The 16,008-nt window shown below is 54.6% G+C and overlaps 9 protein-coding genes across 9 annotated transcripts; 4 read left to right on the top strand and 5 right to left on the bottom strand.

Annotated features, from left to right (window-relative positions):
- Positions 1-834: 834 nt before the first annotated feature.
- J4E92_006767 (uncharacterized protein) lies at positions 835-1,378 on the top strand (the record flags this gene model as incomplete). Its single annotated transcript, XM_051498133.1, has 2 exons — positions 835-912; positions 959-1,378. The coding sequence occupies 2 exons, from the start codon at positions 835-837 to the stop codon at positions 1,376-1,378; spliced, it is 498 nt and encodes a 165-aa protein (XP_051351859.1).
- Positions 1,379-1,967: 589 nt separating this feature from the next.
- Positions 1,968-3,245, top strand: J4E92_006766 (uncharacterized protein; the record flags this gene model as incomplete). Its single annotated transcript, XM_051498132.1, has 3 exons — positions 1,968-2,437; positions 2,496-3,139; positions 3,190-3,245. 3 exons carry the CDS (start codon positions 1,968-1,970, stop codon positions 3,243-3,245), a joined length of 1,170 nt encoding a protein of 389 aa, XP_051351858.1.
- A 1,366-nt stretch (positions 3,246-4,611) lies between these two features.
- Positions 4,612-5,330, bottom strand: J4E92_006765 (uncharacterized protein; the record flags this gene model as incomplete). Its single annotated transcript, XM_051498131.1, has 3 exons — positions 4,612-4,872; positions 4,922-5,086; positions 5,136-5,330. 3 exons carry the CDS (start codon positions 5,328-5,330, stop codon positions 4,612-4,614), a joined length of 621 nt encoding a protein of 206 aa, XP_051351857.1.
- A 1,319-nt stretch (positions 5,331-6,649) lies between these two features.
- J4E92_006764 (uncharacterized protein) lies at positions 6,650-8,001 on the top strand (the record flags this gene model as incomplete). Its single annotated transcript, XM_051498130.1, has 2 exons — positions 6,650-7,776; positions 7,848-8,001. The coding sequence occupies 2 exons, from the start codon at positions 6,650-6,652 to the stop codon at positions 7,999-8,001; spliced, it is 1,281 nt and encodes a 426-aa protein (XP_051351856.1).
- A 633-nt stretch (positions 8,002-8,634) lies between these two features.
- Positions 8,635-9,012, bottom strand: J4E92_006763 (uncharacterized protein; the record flags this gene model as incomplete). Its single annotated transcript, XM_051498129.1, has 2 exons — positions 8,635-8,904; positions 8,965-9,012. 2 exons carry the CDS (start codon positions 9,010-9,012, stop codon positions 8,635-8,637), a joined length of 318 nt encoding a protein of 105 aa, XP_051351855.1.
- Positions 9,013-9,337: 325 nt separating this feature from the next.
- J4E92_006762 (uncharacterized protein) lies at positions 9,338-10,341 on the top strand (the record flags this gene model as incomplete). Its single annotated transcript, XM_051498128.1, has 3 exons — positions 9,338-9,376; positions 9,603-9,840; positions 9,914-10,341. The coding sequence occupies 3 exons, from the start codon at positions 9,338-9,340 to the stop codon at positions 10,339-10,341; spliced, it is 705 nt and encodes a 234-aa protein (XP_051351854.1).
- A 1,031-nt stretch (positions 10,342-11,372) lies between these two features.
- Positions 11,373-12,206, bottom strand: J4E92_006761 (uncharacterized protein; the record flags this gene model as incomplete). The annotated part of the gene is made up of 1 exon (XM_051498127.1): positions 11,373-12,206. One exon carries the CDS (start codon positions 12,204-12,206, stop codon positions 11,373-11,375), a length of 834 nt encoding a protein of 277 aa, XP_051351853.1.
- Positions 12,207-12,724: 518 nt separating this feature from the next.
- J4E92_006760 (uncharacterized protein) lies at positions 12,725-14,012 on the bottom strand (the record flags this gene model as incomplete). The annotated part of the gene is made up of 3 exons (XM_051498126.1): positions 12,725-13,095; positions 13,144-13,316; positions 13,366-14,012. 3 exons carry the CDS (start codon positions 14,010-14,012, stop codon positions 12,725-12,727), a joined length of 1,191 nt encoding a protein of 396 aa, XP_051351852.1.
- A 113-nt stretch (positions 14,013-14,125) lies between these two features.
- On the bottom strand, positions 14,126-15,052 carry J4E92_006759 (uncharacterized protein; the record flags this gene model as incomplete). Its single annotated transcript, XM_051498125.1, has 1 exon — positions 14,126-15,052. The coding sequence occupies one exon, from the start codon at positions 15,050-15,052 to the stop codon at positions 14,126-14,128; it is 927 nt and encodes a 308-aa protein (XP_051351851.1).
- Positions 15,053-16,008: the final 956 nt, after the last annotated feature.

Raw genomic sequence — 16,008 nt, 5'->3', positions numbered from 1 at the left:
CCCTGTTGTGGTATGCGATGATGATGATCATGATGGTTGTCGCGACCTCCGAACATAAAGCGCCCCGACAAGAGGCCTCGTCAAAGCGGCTTTCACAGAGCCAAGGCACGGGGGCCAGCACCAGGCCAGTATCGAGGCCTCAGCCATGCGGTCCCCATATCCATCAATGCCTTCGTCCGATATGGTTACTAGTGCGATGTATGCGATTGTCGTTCGTCCGACCGGTTTACGTGGGCGATCGAGGGGCAGTGGTGCGCTGGTAGTGCCATCGTGTGGTCGTCGTGCGGTACATAAATATTAAGAGTACAGAGCGGATATGCGAAATCTGCACATGAATGATGCAAGACATGGACTTGCTCGCGATGTGAGGGCGTTGATGGTGTTCGAAGCGGGCGGCTCCCACGAGCGAGACCTGTGGTTGTCGCTAGTGGACCGGCCATCACGTGTACCTTTAAGCGCTGCAAAACCATGTGTGCCCTAAGAAGAGCCGCAGTCTGAAAGTCCAATCTGGTCACGAAGACCAAGCTGACACGTGAAGGATGTAGCATGGAAAGCGGATTAGTCGGGACGATCAGACGGCAATGTCGAGGGTGCAATCAGGATACCTGCGGCCGTACCTGGGTAGGCTTACGCAGGTGCTTGCAGGCCGGCTAGAACATCTGTCATACGTTCTGAAACACACACAGGTACTGCAAAAGCCTTACCCGCTAGAGCCCGGTCCGCGCATGCTGCAATTACTAGCGCAAGGCAATCGAGGACCCGGCGATCTGCATCCCTAGCTTTCCTCTGAAAGTTGCGTAACAAACATCCCCGCAATATCTTCCCACCAGAACAATGGCAACTGAAGCGCCCACCGCCAACGGCACCTCTACCAGCGACTACCAAGCACTATGGGCGGACAAATACCGTGGTGTATGTATGCTCGATTACCCAGCATGCCAGGTCTAACGACCCGCAGGCCACCGTAGAAGACCTTGACCCCCCGCCTGCGCTGTCCATCCAGCCCTCGGACCCCATATCATGGGCGCTCATGTCCGGTCTTGAGCGCGACTACACACACCTCACAGTCATCTCGCAAACGAACCGCGCCCTACTCGGCTACATCAGCATCCCCCATCTCCAGCAACTCCTCAAAGAGGGTAAAGTCAAGGACAGCGACCCAGTTGAGGCTGCCATGCACAAGTTCCAACGTCGCGGCAGGCGATACAAGGTCATCACCACCGAGACGCCTCTGGAAGAGCTCGAGGAGTTCTTCGCCGGCGGGGTAGACGGAAGCGGGAAGCAGGAGTTTGCGGTGGTGACAGACGCGAGCAGGAAGTTCGTCCTGGGCGTGGCTACACGGGCGGATCTGGAGAATTTTGCGAAGAGGAGGGCATAAGCTGGCTTGGGATGCTCAGTGATGGGCAATGGAATAACCTCACAGGATGCATTGCAGGCGTTTATCTGGTATACCCTATGGCAATGCTATGGAAGCTCAATTCAACACGGCTTGGAGGACGATGATCCTCAGAAAGTAGTCATCTACGACACATGCTCTTTCAAAATATTATAAATACGTGTTTGCAGTACCCAGGCGTATCAGGCCCTGCGACAGCGCCAGAGGTAGTGATGATCTCTAGCCTGTCCACGCTGCACTAATACCTAAAAACGTGTACAAGATCATGTCCCGTAGATCATGTCTGTGCAACCTTACTCGATTATGTTAAATCTCCTTAATCTTTACATGGCCGTTTCTCGCGCGATGTGAACCGTCGACTCCCCCACACGTCATGGTAGACGGCAATACCACTTGCTGACTCATGTCCTCACATTCCCGATCCATGGTCGCCATGCGCAAACCGCATTCTCGGGTTCCCCACACACCGGAAGGTAGAGCGACGGCTCCGCATGGTTTTTTGGGTTGAACATTTCTGGACGCAAAAGTCCTCAACAGAACTTTTTCTTTCTCTGCATACTCCATCGCTGGCATGCTCGCACCTTCCTTTCGCATGCGCAGTAGACCCCTCCTCCAGCACCAACCATCACAAGCCTGGAGACTCGCACAACGAAAGTCGCCTGTGATCGTCTCCCCGCAACGTTTGAGATGGTCTTCTCAGCAAGCGTCCAAAGCGCAAACGGGCGCTGGCACGACTACGCCTGTTCCTGATAACGCTGCGCCGCCCAAGTCCAAGTTGCCTTTCTACTTCGAGGCTGGATATGCGCTGTTCGCAAAAAGGCCTTCGCGGCCGTTTCCTCCGCCTTTTCTGTCGCTGCCTTCGACGAGTTTCTCTGAGCCCCTGAGTACGCATAACAAGAGTCGTGATCGCCGGCCGACTGTCAACGGGCAGATGATAAGAGGCGTCACAAACGGGGACGATGCGGTGCTGGTCAGTGAGAGCTTTATTGCAGCGAACGACGGCGTGGGCGCATGGGCAACAAGAGCAAAGGGTCATGCTGCGTAAGTCGCGTGCCACCCGGTCGCTTCAAGATGTACAAGTGCTAACTATACTCTGCAGTCTATGGTCCCGCCTAATCGCACATTTCTGGTCCCTCGAAATCGAGAGCGCATCCTACTCCTCCACCTCACCTCCAAACCCCGTCACATACCTCCAGACCGCATACGAACTCACAAAGCAAGCGACCTCCTCGCCCAACGAATGGCACGGCACGACCACCGCCTGCGGAGCGCTTCTCGGTGCAGATAACGAGCAACCCGACCACCCTTTACTCTACGTAACGCAACTAGGCGATTCCCAGATCCTCGTTATACGACCGAGTAGCAAGGAGGTCATATACAAAACGCAAGAGCAGTGGCACTGGTTCGATTGCCCGCGGCAGTTAGGGACTAATAGTCCAGACACTCCGGACAACAACGCAGCCATGGATTGCGTAGAGATTCAGGAAGAAGATGTCGTCCTGGCAATGTCGGATGGCGTAGTAGATAACCTGTGGGAACATGAAATCGTAGAGAACATCTGCGAAAGCATGGAGAAGTGGAACGGTGACAAGGAGAAAGATACAGAAGATCAGACTTATGCTGATGGTATGCAATTCGTAGCGCAGCAGCTGGTCAATGCTGCGAGAGAGATTGCTCAAGACCCGTTTGCCGAGAGTCCGTATATGGAGAAGGCGATTGATGAGGGCCTGTCTATTGAAGGAGGTACGTACAGCTAGCTACATGCGCGAGGTTCTCTGCTGACATTATTCTAGGAAAGCTTGACGACATTAGTGTCGTAGCTGCACAGTGTAAACGGCGCAAAGGATGAAGTCACGAAACGCGGTTTTGATGACTGAACTTCTGCAAAAGACTACAGGTCTCACCACGCGCCGATGACCCCGGAAGGCACTAAGGTTCCGCTCTGGCCACGGGAGGCCACATGGCAAGGCCATGGAAAAGTACCGGATCACAGGTCACACCTTGTACCTCCGCGAACGGCCTTGCATGCGTGTGTTACTGTGTCATAGCGCCGCAGCGCCACGCCGAAGCCCGAGACATATATCGCGCCGAGAAGCGTATACTAGTATCTACGCGAAAGCCGCGAAGAAGTATGCAATACACCGCATTAATGTCAGGGACGTAGTAGAATGAGGATTGGAAATGAATGCTCAGGGTTGCGATATGTAAAACGGTCTAGAGTACAAATGACCATCGGAATATTAATGGGCGTAGTTGCAGTACAGACATTCTCTATCCATCCATATCATCATGTTTTGAGGTCCTCCATGGCGCGTGGGCAAGGATGTGATTCAAGCGTTTAGAGGGAAGCAGCGATTAAACCGATCATAGTCGCCTTTTCCCTTGCTTTTCAAACTTAAATGGCGGGGGCTTGCATCGATCGTATGCTCTCTTCACTGGGCGGCACCGCCAACACCGCTTCGCTTCTGCATAGGAAGAACGCGGTCCCGTTAAGCATGCTTTGCAGAGAGCGTGCTTATAGACAGCCTATGACTTGGGAGTACCCTCACGAGCCGGTGATCCTGTGGGTGAGCGAGTGACACGACGTCTAGCCCTACCGGTTTTGCTGCGAGATCGTGACCTGCTAGAGCTAACGGATCGTTTACGCTTTTTGATGTCGGCGCGAGAACCGTTTGAATCGGCCCCAGACGAAGTAGAACGTCTGCGCCGCCGCGGTCGTGCAGGGCTTATAGACATAGAGCTCGATGGGGAGCGACGCCGGCGGCGGGGAGGAGTTCGTGATCGCGAACGTGATCGCAGCCTGGGTGCTGGTGAGCTCGACTTGTTTCTGACTGGTGGGGAACTAGATCGCGAAATGGGCCTAGGTGGCCTCCTGCTGTCCCGGCTTCGAGACCGGTCTCTCCTTCGTCTTGCAGGTGGAGACTTGCTACGGGAAGGAGACCGACGACGCGCACGACGAGGAGGAGATCTTGAGCGGTCAGCTGACGGGGAACGCCGCGGTCGACGTCGTGGTGGTGGAGATCGAGAGGGTTCTGACGATGGTGAGCGACGTATACGACGAGCTGGTGGAGATGCAGAACGACTGCCCGAGGGTGAGCGACGACGCTCGCGAGACCTGTCGCGACGGCCTCCACGCCCGCGACCACGACCTCCTCCAGGTATGTAGACATCGCGCTCGCGATTCGGTGGGGAGGGTCTTCGTCTCCTGTCACATGTCAGCAGTCTTGATCTTCAGTGTAAATGCGAAGGACATACGGTGGTGATCTTGAGTCGCGATCGCGACGCGGCAGTCCTCTGTCAAAGTCCCTTCCACGTCCTCTACGATCACTACCACGGTATCGTCCTCCTCCTCCGCCACGGCCACGTTCAGGGCCACGCTCGGGTCGTTCCGGACGCTCGCTCTGACGGAACGAGTCAATCATAGCGTTCTGCGCTTGTTCTTCGGCACGACGAGCATCGGCAGCGGCTTTGGAAAGCTACGAGTTGTCAGCGATGGTAAATGAGCAAGCCTCCGACCTAACTTACCTGCTCCTGTTGCAATTCGGCTTTCTTGGCTTCGAGCAATTCTCGGGGCACACCCATGGGACTATCCTGCGCACTCAGCATGAGATCCCATAGTTCTTTGCAGAAAGGTGCCGTCTCCTTGTTGAGGAAGCCCGTGAGCTGAATCTGGATTTCCTTGATTTTGGGCTGCGTCCGTCAGCAAACATTCCGTTGTGTCAACTGGAGGGTTACTGACAAATTGATTCTGCTCAATGAGATTGTAGCACGTCTCGACCACAATGTCGTCTTCGTCACCGAGGATAGTGGTGATCCTGTTAGCAATCCACTTCTTCATCAGGTCGATGTTGACTTTCTCGATGTCGACCTTCTTGTCAAACTCGGGAGGGAACTTTGTCGCCTTGAGGCGCTTCTGATCGATGCTGAGCGCCATTTTGAGGACTTGAGATAGTGTGCAGTTGCAAGAGTAATGGGGTGACGCGTGTGCGGGAAGACGAGTTCGCGACAGTGAAAGCTGGAGCTCGGGCGGGCCCATCTGCGGGCTTGGCGGCAACCACCGGGAATTACGTCGTTCATGCAGGTACGACCGACGCTAACGCTGTCGTCACCCGTCCCAACCCTCACGCTTTCCCTGCCACATCTTGAACTCAGACACTACAGACCGCGATCCGCGGCAAACACTGCATTGCTGCGAGCGTACCACCTCATAAAAAAGAAAATCCGAACAGGTCTAGAGCCTACATTGACGTTAGGTTACCTACTTTGCATGTTTTTATCTTGATGTAGGCTCCACAGTGTTTAGAGTTTTCCTTGAATAAGGTGGTACGCTCGAGATACAAGGCCTTGCTATCATAGGCATGAGTCTACTGTACTCACCTTCGAACAACATCAAAGATTGAAGATGCGATGCGTGCTGCATGTCTTGAGGTAGAGCGCGGACCGCATATCTATATAAGCTACCGCCGGCAGACAGTCGCACACTAGGAACGTAGTAAGCACGTTTTATAATAACACAACCTCATGTCTCACGGCGGCATCTTCAAGGAAGACTCGCTGATACTGCCGCAGCGGCTGGCCTAGATGGAGACGCAGTCTCATCCAGCACAGCTCATAGAACTGCTTGTTAACGAATGGCAGCTCAGCGGCAGTGGCTACCTCCCTCATCAGTCGCACAGCCACCGCGGAAACGATGACGAAGCGCATCGCCTTAAAGGGATCTGCTCCGGCATCGACTCCATTCATCCATCAGGAATAGAAACACAAGCTAAGGCTTTAAGAAGTAGGCGGCTCCGCTGTGCTCAGGCGGGTCTTTGGGTGGCTCCCGCTCTCTCTGTTGTAGATGACAAATCGCCTGAATCTCCAGCCTCCTCTACTATCTCGTCGAAGTCGGCAGGGTAAGAGCTCCGGAAATAGTAGAACTCGCCAATCTCGACCCGCTCGATATCCGTGTCGAAAGCGATCATGCAGTGGCCGCGATCGCTAAACTCAGCAGTCCAAGTTGGGAAAGGCTGAACGCGTACTTGCTGTATTTACGCATCTCTTCCTGCCGTCACCCGATCAAGATGTTTGGGTCAAGGCTTCTCTTTCTGTTCCAGAGTCAAGCTATCTCGATCAAATAGGATGTGGCCACAACCATCCACTTACCTGGGCCAGCATACCATTTTCTCCCGCGTCCAATCTCACCGCTCGAATTGCTTCTCATAGCTCCTCCTTAGCATCTCTCGTCTATCATTAATTCCATCCGCACTTGTCATGGCGGGCCAAGCTGCGGCTTCGGACGTGCCTCTTGTGGAGCAACCCGAGAAGCATACCAAGCCCAAACGTCCTCACAAGCCTGCGAAGCCCGGACATCATGGCAGACCCGTACCACCACTGCCTGTCGAACCGCCTCCTAACCCATATCCTGAAGACACCGACACAGCTGCACCTGAGCCAGATGATGAGCCAGAACCACCGGAACTCGATTTCAAACCTCCTCCCAATCCACCAGAGGAGGGCCCTGGTGAAGCTCAGACTGATGGACCTGCTGAAGAGGCACCTGAAGCTACCCCAGAAGAGCCTGCAGCTGAGCCTGCAGCTGAGCCTGAAGCTGAGCCTACCCCGGATCAACCTCCCGCAGATCCTGCACCTGGGCCGGATACAGAACCTGAAGTTGCCCCCGAAGAACCACCAGCAGACCCACCAGCCGAAGAGCCTGAAGCTGCAACCGAACCTCCTGAGCCTGTAGAGGAGCCCCCTGAGGAAAAGCCGTCTGAATCTGCCGCTGAACCAACACCTGAGGGCGCACCGGAAGAGCCAGCAGCACAGCCTCCAGCTGAAGAGCCCGAAGCTGCTCCTGCTCCAGTCCAGCGTTCGGCAGATCCTGCACCTGAACCTGTCCCCGAGGAGCCGACAACAGAGCCACCAGCTGCAGAGCCCAAAGTTGAAACACCCGAGGAGGCTACATCAACAGAACCTGAGCCGGAAGCAGAGCCAACGTTGCAGGTGCCTGCTACAGAGCCCGTTGAGACAGAACCTGTAGAGCCTCCACCACCAGCTGCCGAGCCTGAACCTACGCCCGCGCCTGTTGAGAGTGCAGCCGAACCGGAGGTACCATCTGAACCAGTTCCAGATGCACCAACAGAACCTCCACCCGCACCACCTGTCGCGGAAGAGCCCGAGGCAGCACCGGCGACTGAACCCGAGGTCGCACCGGTGTCTAGGGCAGTAGAGCCAGAAGCACCAGCAGAAGTAGCACCCGAACCGGAAGCAGCACCTGCATACACTGCCGCAGAGACCGAAGACCTGCCTCCTCAGCCTCCAGAAGCGCCTGCGCCCGAACCGGCACCGTCTGTAGCAGAAACTGAGGCACCAGCCCCTTCCGTAGCCACTACTGCCACGTGAGTACACTAGCTCCTCCTCCGATATCGCTATACTACACTACCCTTACTTTCATACTAACATCCACCAGCAAAACCCGCAAACGCGACAAAGTCAAGCTTCTCGCAGCAATGCGCGCACCGCCCGAGTCCGTCCCTATAATGGTGCTTCTTCGCCAGAAGAAGAAGGCTGGTGAGGACGTCAAGGCCATTGCCGATGCCATGCTCGCGGCTGCGGGATCTTGAAGTGAATTGGAAGATTGGTATTTGGATCGTGGTGGCGAACTTCAAGTCCACCTAAGAATACCCTCCACCTGGCTTTGACTACCTACCCCTATGTAGATGCTACTCGTAGCTCAATTTCATCATTACCCTTGTCTTCATTCACGTGTAACGCCTCTTCTCTGCTTCATACCGTACATGATAAAGATCGAACCCCTCGTAGCATACTCTTCTTTGCGTACTACAACACGTGTAAGAAGGTTGCTGTGTTGATACAAAGGTAGCCCAGACGGCTACAATTCCCTGGAGCCCTCAATAAAATCTTCCCATCTATCGATGTAGACTACAGTACACGAGATGCACCTGGTGTCTCCTGTTCAGATTCTGTCTTGTATACTGCAACTCCGCGCAAGAAGTTACTGATGACATGAAGTGACGTGTATGTAGATACCACAATGTCTTCCTCCGTATTGGCGTTCCCATCCATTCCGTCTCCTCAATGCCCACCGCACAAGCTCTGCTATCGACCCTGACCCCAGACAAGGCTCGCTCTTGACCTTCGCCGCAGAGTCCCATCTTCTCGCGCTGGGCTTCCCCCAGCACTTCTCTATGCTTGCACTCATTATTTTGTAATCTCATCCTCAACCTCAACCCTCTTCACCCGCCAACAGCCTTCCTAACCAAACTCCTCGCTTCCTCCAGGCCTCTGCCCAACTCGCCCCTCTTATGCGCCTCCTTAACCTCGTAGTGGAATTTCAGTAGGTCTTTTGCGCGCTTCAGCTCTGGGTCTTGCTCATCGTCCACCGTTGTTGTCGTTGTTGGGTCTGTTATTGGTGTCTTTGCGGCGGCATCGTGAGAAGATGGGAGTGACGTGGAGGTAGAGGCATTCGCGTGCGCGGATACGAGGGCGAGTGCTGCGGCGGGGTCCTACATGCGAATCTGGATTAGAAAGGGTATACGTTTGTTGGTGTAGGGAGGGCAATGTACACAGACGCGCAGGGAGACGAGGTCGGATAGTATTTCCGCGAGTTGCATTGTGTTTCCTTGGGTTTGCGCCATTTCTGCTGTTGCTGACGGGAAGCTTGGTTCGGCGTGTTTGGTAACAGCTGTGTAATGCAGCGTGTGCGGGTTCTGATAGTTTGGTTGCGATGCGAGCGCAAGTGGGATGCATGTGGCCTGGAAGCTCTGACGTTCACCCCACATCTCGGTTCCCAGCTCCCCGTGGCGGGCAGGGGCCCAGATCAAAACTCCCGTCAATTGCCGGCTAAGTACTTTGCCGAAGACGGTGTGCGACTTTTGTTCTCAATCATCTCTGCGTGATTTTGGGTCATTGTCTTGAATACGTTCGTTGGTTATCATTATGGCGAGTATCCAGGCTATCCGGGCAAATTGCCGCAAGGTACGTGATTTCGTGTCATGTTCGCGCTATCAACGGATTAAGAGAAGAAGAAAGGGTTGAGAAGTCGCGTGAAAGTGAGGGCTGCAGTTGTAGAGTTGCTCACTTGTCGTCACATGTGAAGGCATATGCTGTCTCTCTGGCATACGTGTTATGAAGCTTGAGCTTGGGAACATTGAACGGAAGACATTTAGCAAAGACGCTCTTCGTGCAATCTAACATGTGACAGGTCATGTGCATAGGCAGAAACTATGCAGACCACATCAAGGAGTTGTCGAGTGCTACGCCTAAGCAGCCCTTCTTCTTTCTGAAGCCACCGTCGTCTATCTTGCTGCCAGGCGCTGGCCCAGTCCTACGCCCACGTGGTGTAAACATGCACTATGAAGTTGAGCTTGGTCTCATCATGGGAAAGACATTGAGGGATCTACATCCTGAAGATACCAAGGGTGCTATGGATGCTATCGAAGGTACTTAGAACGCCATACATCCAGCCAGATATAACAGTATATCGAGATCCATCCGACTGACATCCACGACCAGGCTACATTCTCGCTATCGATATGACAGCTCGTAACGTGCAGGACGAGGCGAAAAGAAAAGGACTCCCATGGTCTATCGCAAAAGGCTTCGACACGTTCATGCCCATCAGCAACTTCATCGCGAAAAACAGAATCCCAGACCCACAGAAAGCACACCTTTGGCTCTCAGTCAACAACGAAATGAAGCAGTCTGACAACACTGAGCTGATGCTTTTCCGAATCCCGAGACAGCTGAGCGACATTAGCAGGGTCATGACACTGGAGAAGGGCGACATCGTACTTACGGGAACCCCCAAGGGTGTGGGCCCAGTGAAAACGGGTGACGTTATGCGTGCAGGGCTGAAGGTCGATGGAAAAGACATCGAAGAGGCAAACTTGGAGGTGCCAGTTGCGGATCGCGAGGGGTTGTACGAGTTCAGCGAGACATAGAGTCAGTTCCCTAATCGAAGGCAATCAATGAGGCTCGTTTGCTTCCGATGGATACCAAAAATCATCGAGTTCCGATACCTCTTGTTTCGTCCTAAGAGGATTTTTTCTAGTGCCAGACCCAACAGCTAGCTCAACTCGGCTGCCCGTACTGCGAGAGCTCGAAGGCTTAGGAATGGCCTTCAAACGTGACAGTGGCGCTGCTGCTGCTTTGCGAGGTGACTTCTTAGCTCTGTCTGCCACAGTGGTATGCATATCATCGCTCTCGCTATGTGCAATCCCTGTCACTTTCTGCGGACTGCGTAGTACAACAACGAGTGACTTTCGCTGCTCCTCATTGGCAGCGCTCGGTCGAACTGGGGAACGATTCACCCTCTTGGCGGCGGAAGTGGTGGCTTTAGGTATGTTCGACTTGGCAGGACTTCTCGTTACCAACTGAGTGGGTTCAATCGCCGTATTCTTGCTTTGATTTGCAGCAGCATTGCGCTTTGCGGTTGCTGGAGCTCTGCCAATGGGACGTATCGCTGTGCTGGATCTGGACTTGATATGGTCTGATCCTTGATCATGGGCAGTCTTTTGCTTCTTGCGCAATGAAAGAGCTGGCTCGACCAACTGTGTTGGTGGGAGGAGTAATTCGCTACCTATTACATGAGGCTTCCGCTCTTGAGCATCCTGTTCTTGAATCTTCTTGGCTTGAGCGCGAGTCAGCCTTTGAGTGTGGGGCTCCTTTGTAGGCTGCTTTCGCTTCCGTGTGATGGTTTTGTCGGTCAACTGTGTTGGAGGCGGGGCGACTCTGGCACGTGGGCGAGGCTTTCGTGTAGGAACCGGCACTGGGGCTGGGGCTGGGACCGGAGCCGGGGGCGAAGGATGAGTAGGGCGGCTGTGATAGACCAGCTGTGTCGCAACTGGAGCAGCATATACTGATTGATCCGATTTTGGAGCAGGTGTTCGGATTTGTCTCTGTTCCTCTGCCAGATGTGGCAACATAGAGTTGTGGATCGAAGGTCTCTGCATCAGTCTCTGTCTTGCTGACTTCACTGGATGACCTGGAGGCACAGCTGGAGTAGACGTATCGACTGGTCCCCTGAAATAGTCGTTAGCGTTACAAAAGGTCGTTGCGAAGGTCGCTCTTGCCTCTGTCTTATCTCTGGACTCTGGGGTACTTGAATCTCTTCACGTACAGAACCCGGCATGAGTATCAGGTCTTCATCGTCCGTGTCACTTGTTGCTTCTGAAGTTTCGGCGTTGGGTAACTGAGACGGTGTCATAGATCTCAGCATGCCATGCTGAGGCCTGGAAACGGTCTGTGGGCCAGCGGTGTTAGAATTGGAGTTGGGATCCTGCCGCGTAGATTTGAGCCGGGTGACTTCTTCTTCTAAACTCTTGATCCGACGCGCGTCTTGATTACGACCAGCTTCGAGAAGATCAAGACGTCGAAGAACACCCTTCAGTTCTCTAGGGACATGTTTGAGCTTGTCGAGATCGTCCACAGCATGAGACACAACACTGTCCAGCTCGATCTGCTTCTGCCTGACGTGCTTGTTCGTGTCGACGAAGATGCCGAGGCGCGTCATCTCGCCTGCTGCCCACTTCTCGAAAGCCTTGTCGTCATCTTCGGCCTCGATCGCTGCGAGTTGTTGCTCCAAGTGTCGGACCCTCGATGTAGCAGCTTCGGCAGCCTCTGCAACGTGTTCGGTAGATCTGATGCGGGCTTCGTATTCTTCATGATGCTTCTGAAGTGTTCGCATCTCCGTGAGCAGGTGGGCGTGCTGTTGTTTCATCTCTGGCCCCCATAGCAGCGCCTCCGCCGATGCGAACGGCATACGTGAGTCGACATCTGTCGCCGAACTAGGTCTTCTGGGACCCATTGCGAGGGGATGCGAATCAGTGACGTCAATGCGTTAGCTAGTACGATGCGGTGATGAGGGTAGGTGATGTTGCCGGTGAGGCCAAGTAGAATACGCTACATGAGAGGTGACGAGAATGACTGGCTGTGTGCGCCGTAAGATGAGAGGCGATATTCGCGACGCGATGGTGGGTCCAGACGAGAGAAGCAGGCACGAGGTTGGGTGTGGCTTCCTCAGTCGAGCAGCTTCACCGAGCTGGCACATCTCCGCCACCCCATCAAGGGATAGACTGGACACCACCTATAGACGTGAATAGAAGCAAACAACCTGGAAATCTGCATCAAGTTAATAGTTTGCTGACTTCCGTTCTGATAACAACGTAGACTGCAGCGCACCTGCAAAGGTTCCTTTTCAACGTGGTGCGGCAACACATTAACCGCAACGCCTTAACGAAGACCAGATCAGAAGACAGTTAATGAAGTAAACTCTTTCTTATTTCATGCTACCTACTGGGCACACCCCACTTCCACTCAATCAGATCAAGCAGTACGCTTCGGTCCTTTCGGCGCATCTATTACATCATCTCTCTTCATGATGCGAATCTTCGTGTCTTTCTTTGCGCTATCTCCATCCGATTCAGATTCCTTCGGCCGTTCCGCCACACTCTTGTCGTAGCTACTCGGGTCGATACCAAGAATGCCACCTACATTGTTGCGGTCACCAGGGACAGAAAATTCGCGGAAGGCATAGCGCCATTCGTTCAGGAAGCCGCGAATAGCCTTGCCAACTTTGTCCTTGCCGTTCTTGGAGTGGTGACCTGTTCCTGTAATAGCGTAGACCGGACGCGAAGAAGAGCTGTGCTTGAGAAGGATGCCTTCGAGATACGAAACCGACTCATCTGGATGCAGACCTGGGTAATGTTAGTCTCGTCATGAACACACGACCTATCTCGACGTACCGTGAAGATCAACATACAGCTCTCTCGAGCCGTCGCTGTCCTTATTGCGATCTTCGTAAAGGATACGAGCAGCTTCACGGTGAGCTTCACGCATCAGGTTGTTCTCACTCTGCCCCCTAAGACTAAGAGCTTTAGCCGCGCGCGAATCGCTGCGATTCCAAGCTTGAGCAGCGCTGTGGTATGTTAGCGGTGGAATATCGTAGGACGAGGCATGCCGCTTACCTCTGCAAAAACTTGTTGCGCAGACTGCCATGCTTGAAAGCCTCGGCGCGAGCTTTGAGATAAGCCTGATTGCCCTTCTCACCTGTCTCCAGCCATGGAATGTGCTGAGGAGCGGGTATCGCCTGGGCAGCCACACTGTTCTCACGAGAGCCTGTAAAGCTCTTAGTCGGTCTCAATCCCTTGCGAGCCGGAGTGGCAGGAGCCGGAACAGGCGACATGCGAACGACATCTGCAAGATTGTTAGGTCCTGGAGCATCTTTGTGATGGCCATGTCCACCTCGCTTGCCGTGGTGACGCTTTCCAGTCTTAGCAGCAGCAGCGGAACCCAGACTAGGGAAAGCGTCGTTATCGTCGACTGCGAGCACCGAAGGTGTGGTGGCACGCGAAGTCTGGCGACTGCCGGTTCTAGACTGCGGGCGGCTACCGCCTCCGGGAGTGAAGTTTGCAAAAGGACTAAGTCCTGGTGGAGGGCGTGTGGGGCCACCACCTGTCAGGCCGTAGAGCTGTTCCAGAGAGGTCGCGGCTGATGTTATCGAGGGTGTGCCTAGGGGAGAGCCGTTGTAGTGGAGTGTGGGGAACTCATAATCGGACATCTGGAAGTTGGGTATTGGTGGAGTTTGGACGTCCGACACAGCCATACGAGCCATGAGCGCAGAGGGGTCATGTGAGAAGAGGCATGTATCGCCAGCTAGACAGTTTCCATTCAGAAAGTATCTGTATTGGGTGTTAGCCTGGACTACCTAGAGAGCTGTGTATATACCTACTTGCACAACGTCTTGCTGGTGTCATGGCTGAATCTGCAGTCTGCTCGCGCGCAATGTCCGGTTGACAGAAAGTACTTGCACACGATGTTGCTCTTCTGCTGGCCCACGGGTGTACTAGGCCTGAATGCTGGGCTCATAGACTTCCCGATGACGTATCCTGGGTGCTCGGAGGGCGTGGTAGGGAGTTGTTGTACGTCCAGTTGCTGTCCCATGAGTGCGAGGAGAGCGGCACTGAGGTCGTAGCCATTGGCCTCCAAGACCTTCTCTAGCTCTTCGTCTGATCGGTCGTCCCTGAGAATCGAGCGCAACATGTCGTATGGGCCCATGTCCATGGTCTGGGGCTGGACCCATTCGGCCGCGGCACCGTTGAGCGTGCCGTCGCCCAGGAGAGACGACTCAGTGCTCGCGGCGTCATCGTTGACTAGCCAGTCGACGGAGTGGCCATCGAGGTCGCCATACGACTCGGTGTTGGGACTTGCACATTCGCTGAACTGGTATGCGCTCAGGCTGGGGCTGTGGGGGATATGCGGTGTGGAAAAAGCAAGGCGAGGCGAGGGTCGCGGGGAAGTAAAGGGGGACGCGGTGGACGACTTTGTGCGCGCGAATCCAGGTGGCATGGGGAAGCCCGGCGGAGGGTGTACCATGCGCGGCGAGGCGTTGACAGGAGTAGGGGCGCGATTGGCCTGCCAGGGAGCTGGCGAGGGCCGGCGGATGATGGTATGGCGGCTCGGAGGAGAGCTGGACAAGCTGCCGGCGTCGCGATAGCGCCACAGGCAGTCCAGGACGATGTTCTCGAGTGATTTGCCCGTGAGGTTGGTCTCCTTGCGCATCAGCTCCTCGAGCTTGTCCGTCTTGTCCTCCTCATCCAGGGCCTCGTCCTGCAGCACAGGCAGCGCCTTCTCGTACAAGTCGTCGGCGACCATGGCGATTACTTCCAAGCAGGCAAAGGATACTGGGCGATGGGTGTTCGGGTGTGGCGCGCAGGACGGGTGAGGTCAGAGGTCAGAGGTCGGGGTCCAGGTCGAGACAGGAGGCCGTCGGGGATGATTACAAGTACTGCGGGTAATGGCAGAGGAGCGACCGGCGCGTCACAGGAGGAATGAAGCTGCAACGAAGGGCAATAACCAGTCCCGCAGCCTTCTTCTGCAGGACACACCAAGTGCGCCAAAACGGGCAGAGTGATGGAATGCCTGGGGCGATCTCGAGCGCGAATGAAGCTCAAGGGACTAGGCTCAACTACGTAGGGGTGGGGGATGCTTGCACCGTGCAGCAACGTCGACCATACAGCGGGAACGGTAATCTCCAGCACTTGCTCCCGGTCTGCCCTACATGGCCCTGGAGCCTCGAGCGGGTGGTGATGCGGTGCGTGTGCGTGTGAGTCTCAGCTGAGCGAGGATGACGACTGGGGCTGGATAAGAAGTGCTGCGATGGCATTCGTCGGCGGAAAAACAAGCTGCAACATATGCCTCAAGTACTTTCGAATAGGGCTATGGGCGCCACAGACTGCGAGAGGCTGAGTAATCACGTGCTTTGCGTCGTGTGGGTCCGCGGAAACATCCATGGATGCAGTACGTTGTAGGTTGCTCGGAGCTGTCTAACATGACCAGAGCACATGTCACACACAGTATATGCGCATACAATGCTGCAATCACCTTATACACGAAACAACTTGAACAGGTCTGCGGACTACATCACGACAAAAACCTGCAAAGTGGGTAACCCAACGTCAACGTAGGCTCCAGGGTGTTCAGTTTTTTGCTAGGTTGACTTGCAATCATCGAATTATAGTTGTCCCACGCGCATGCCGAGCAAGACTGCTTTTCAACTCGGGGCCGATCTGATCTAATCGCCTAATGCAGGGCGGATCCATGGCGGATGC

Source organism: Alternaria infectoria (genome assembly GCF_024043175.1).
Source record: "Alternaria infectoria strain BMP 0036 chromosome Unknown scaffold_10, whole genome shotgun sequence".
In the NCBI taxonomy this organism is placed as follows: Eukaryota; Fungi; Ascomycota; class Dothideomycetes; order Pleosporales; family Pleosporaceae; genus Alternaria; species Alternaria infectoria.
Note: the sequence above shows the minus strand (reverse complement) of the source record. Positions and strands in the feature narration are given on the sequence as shown.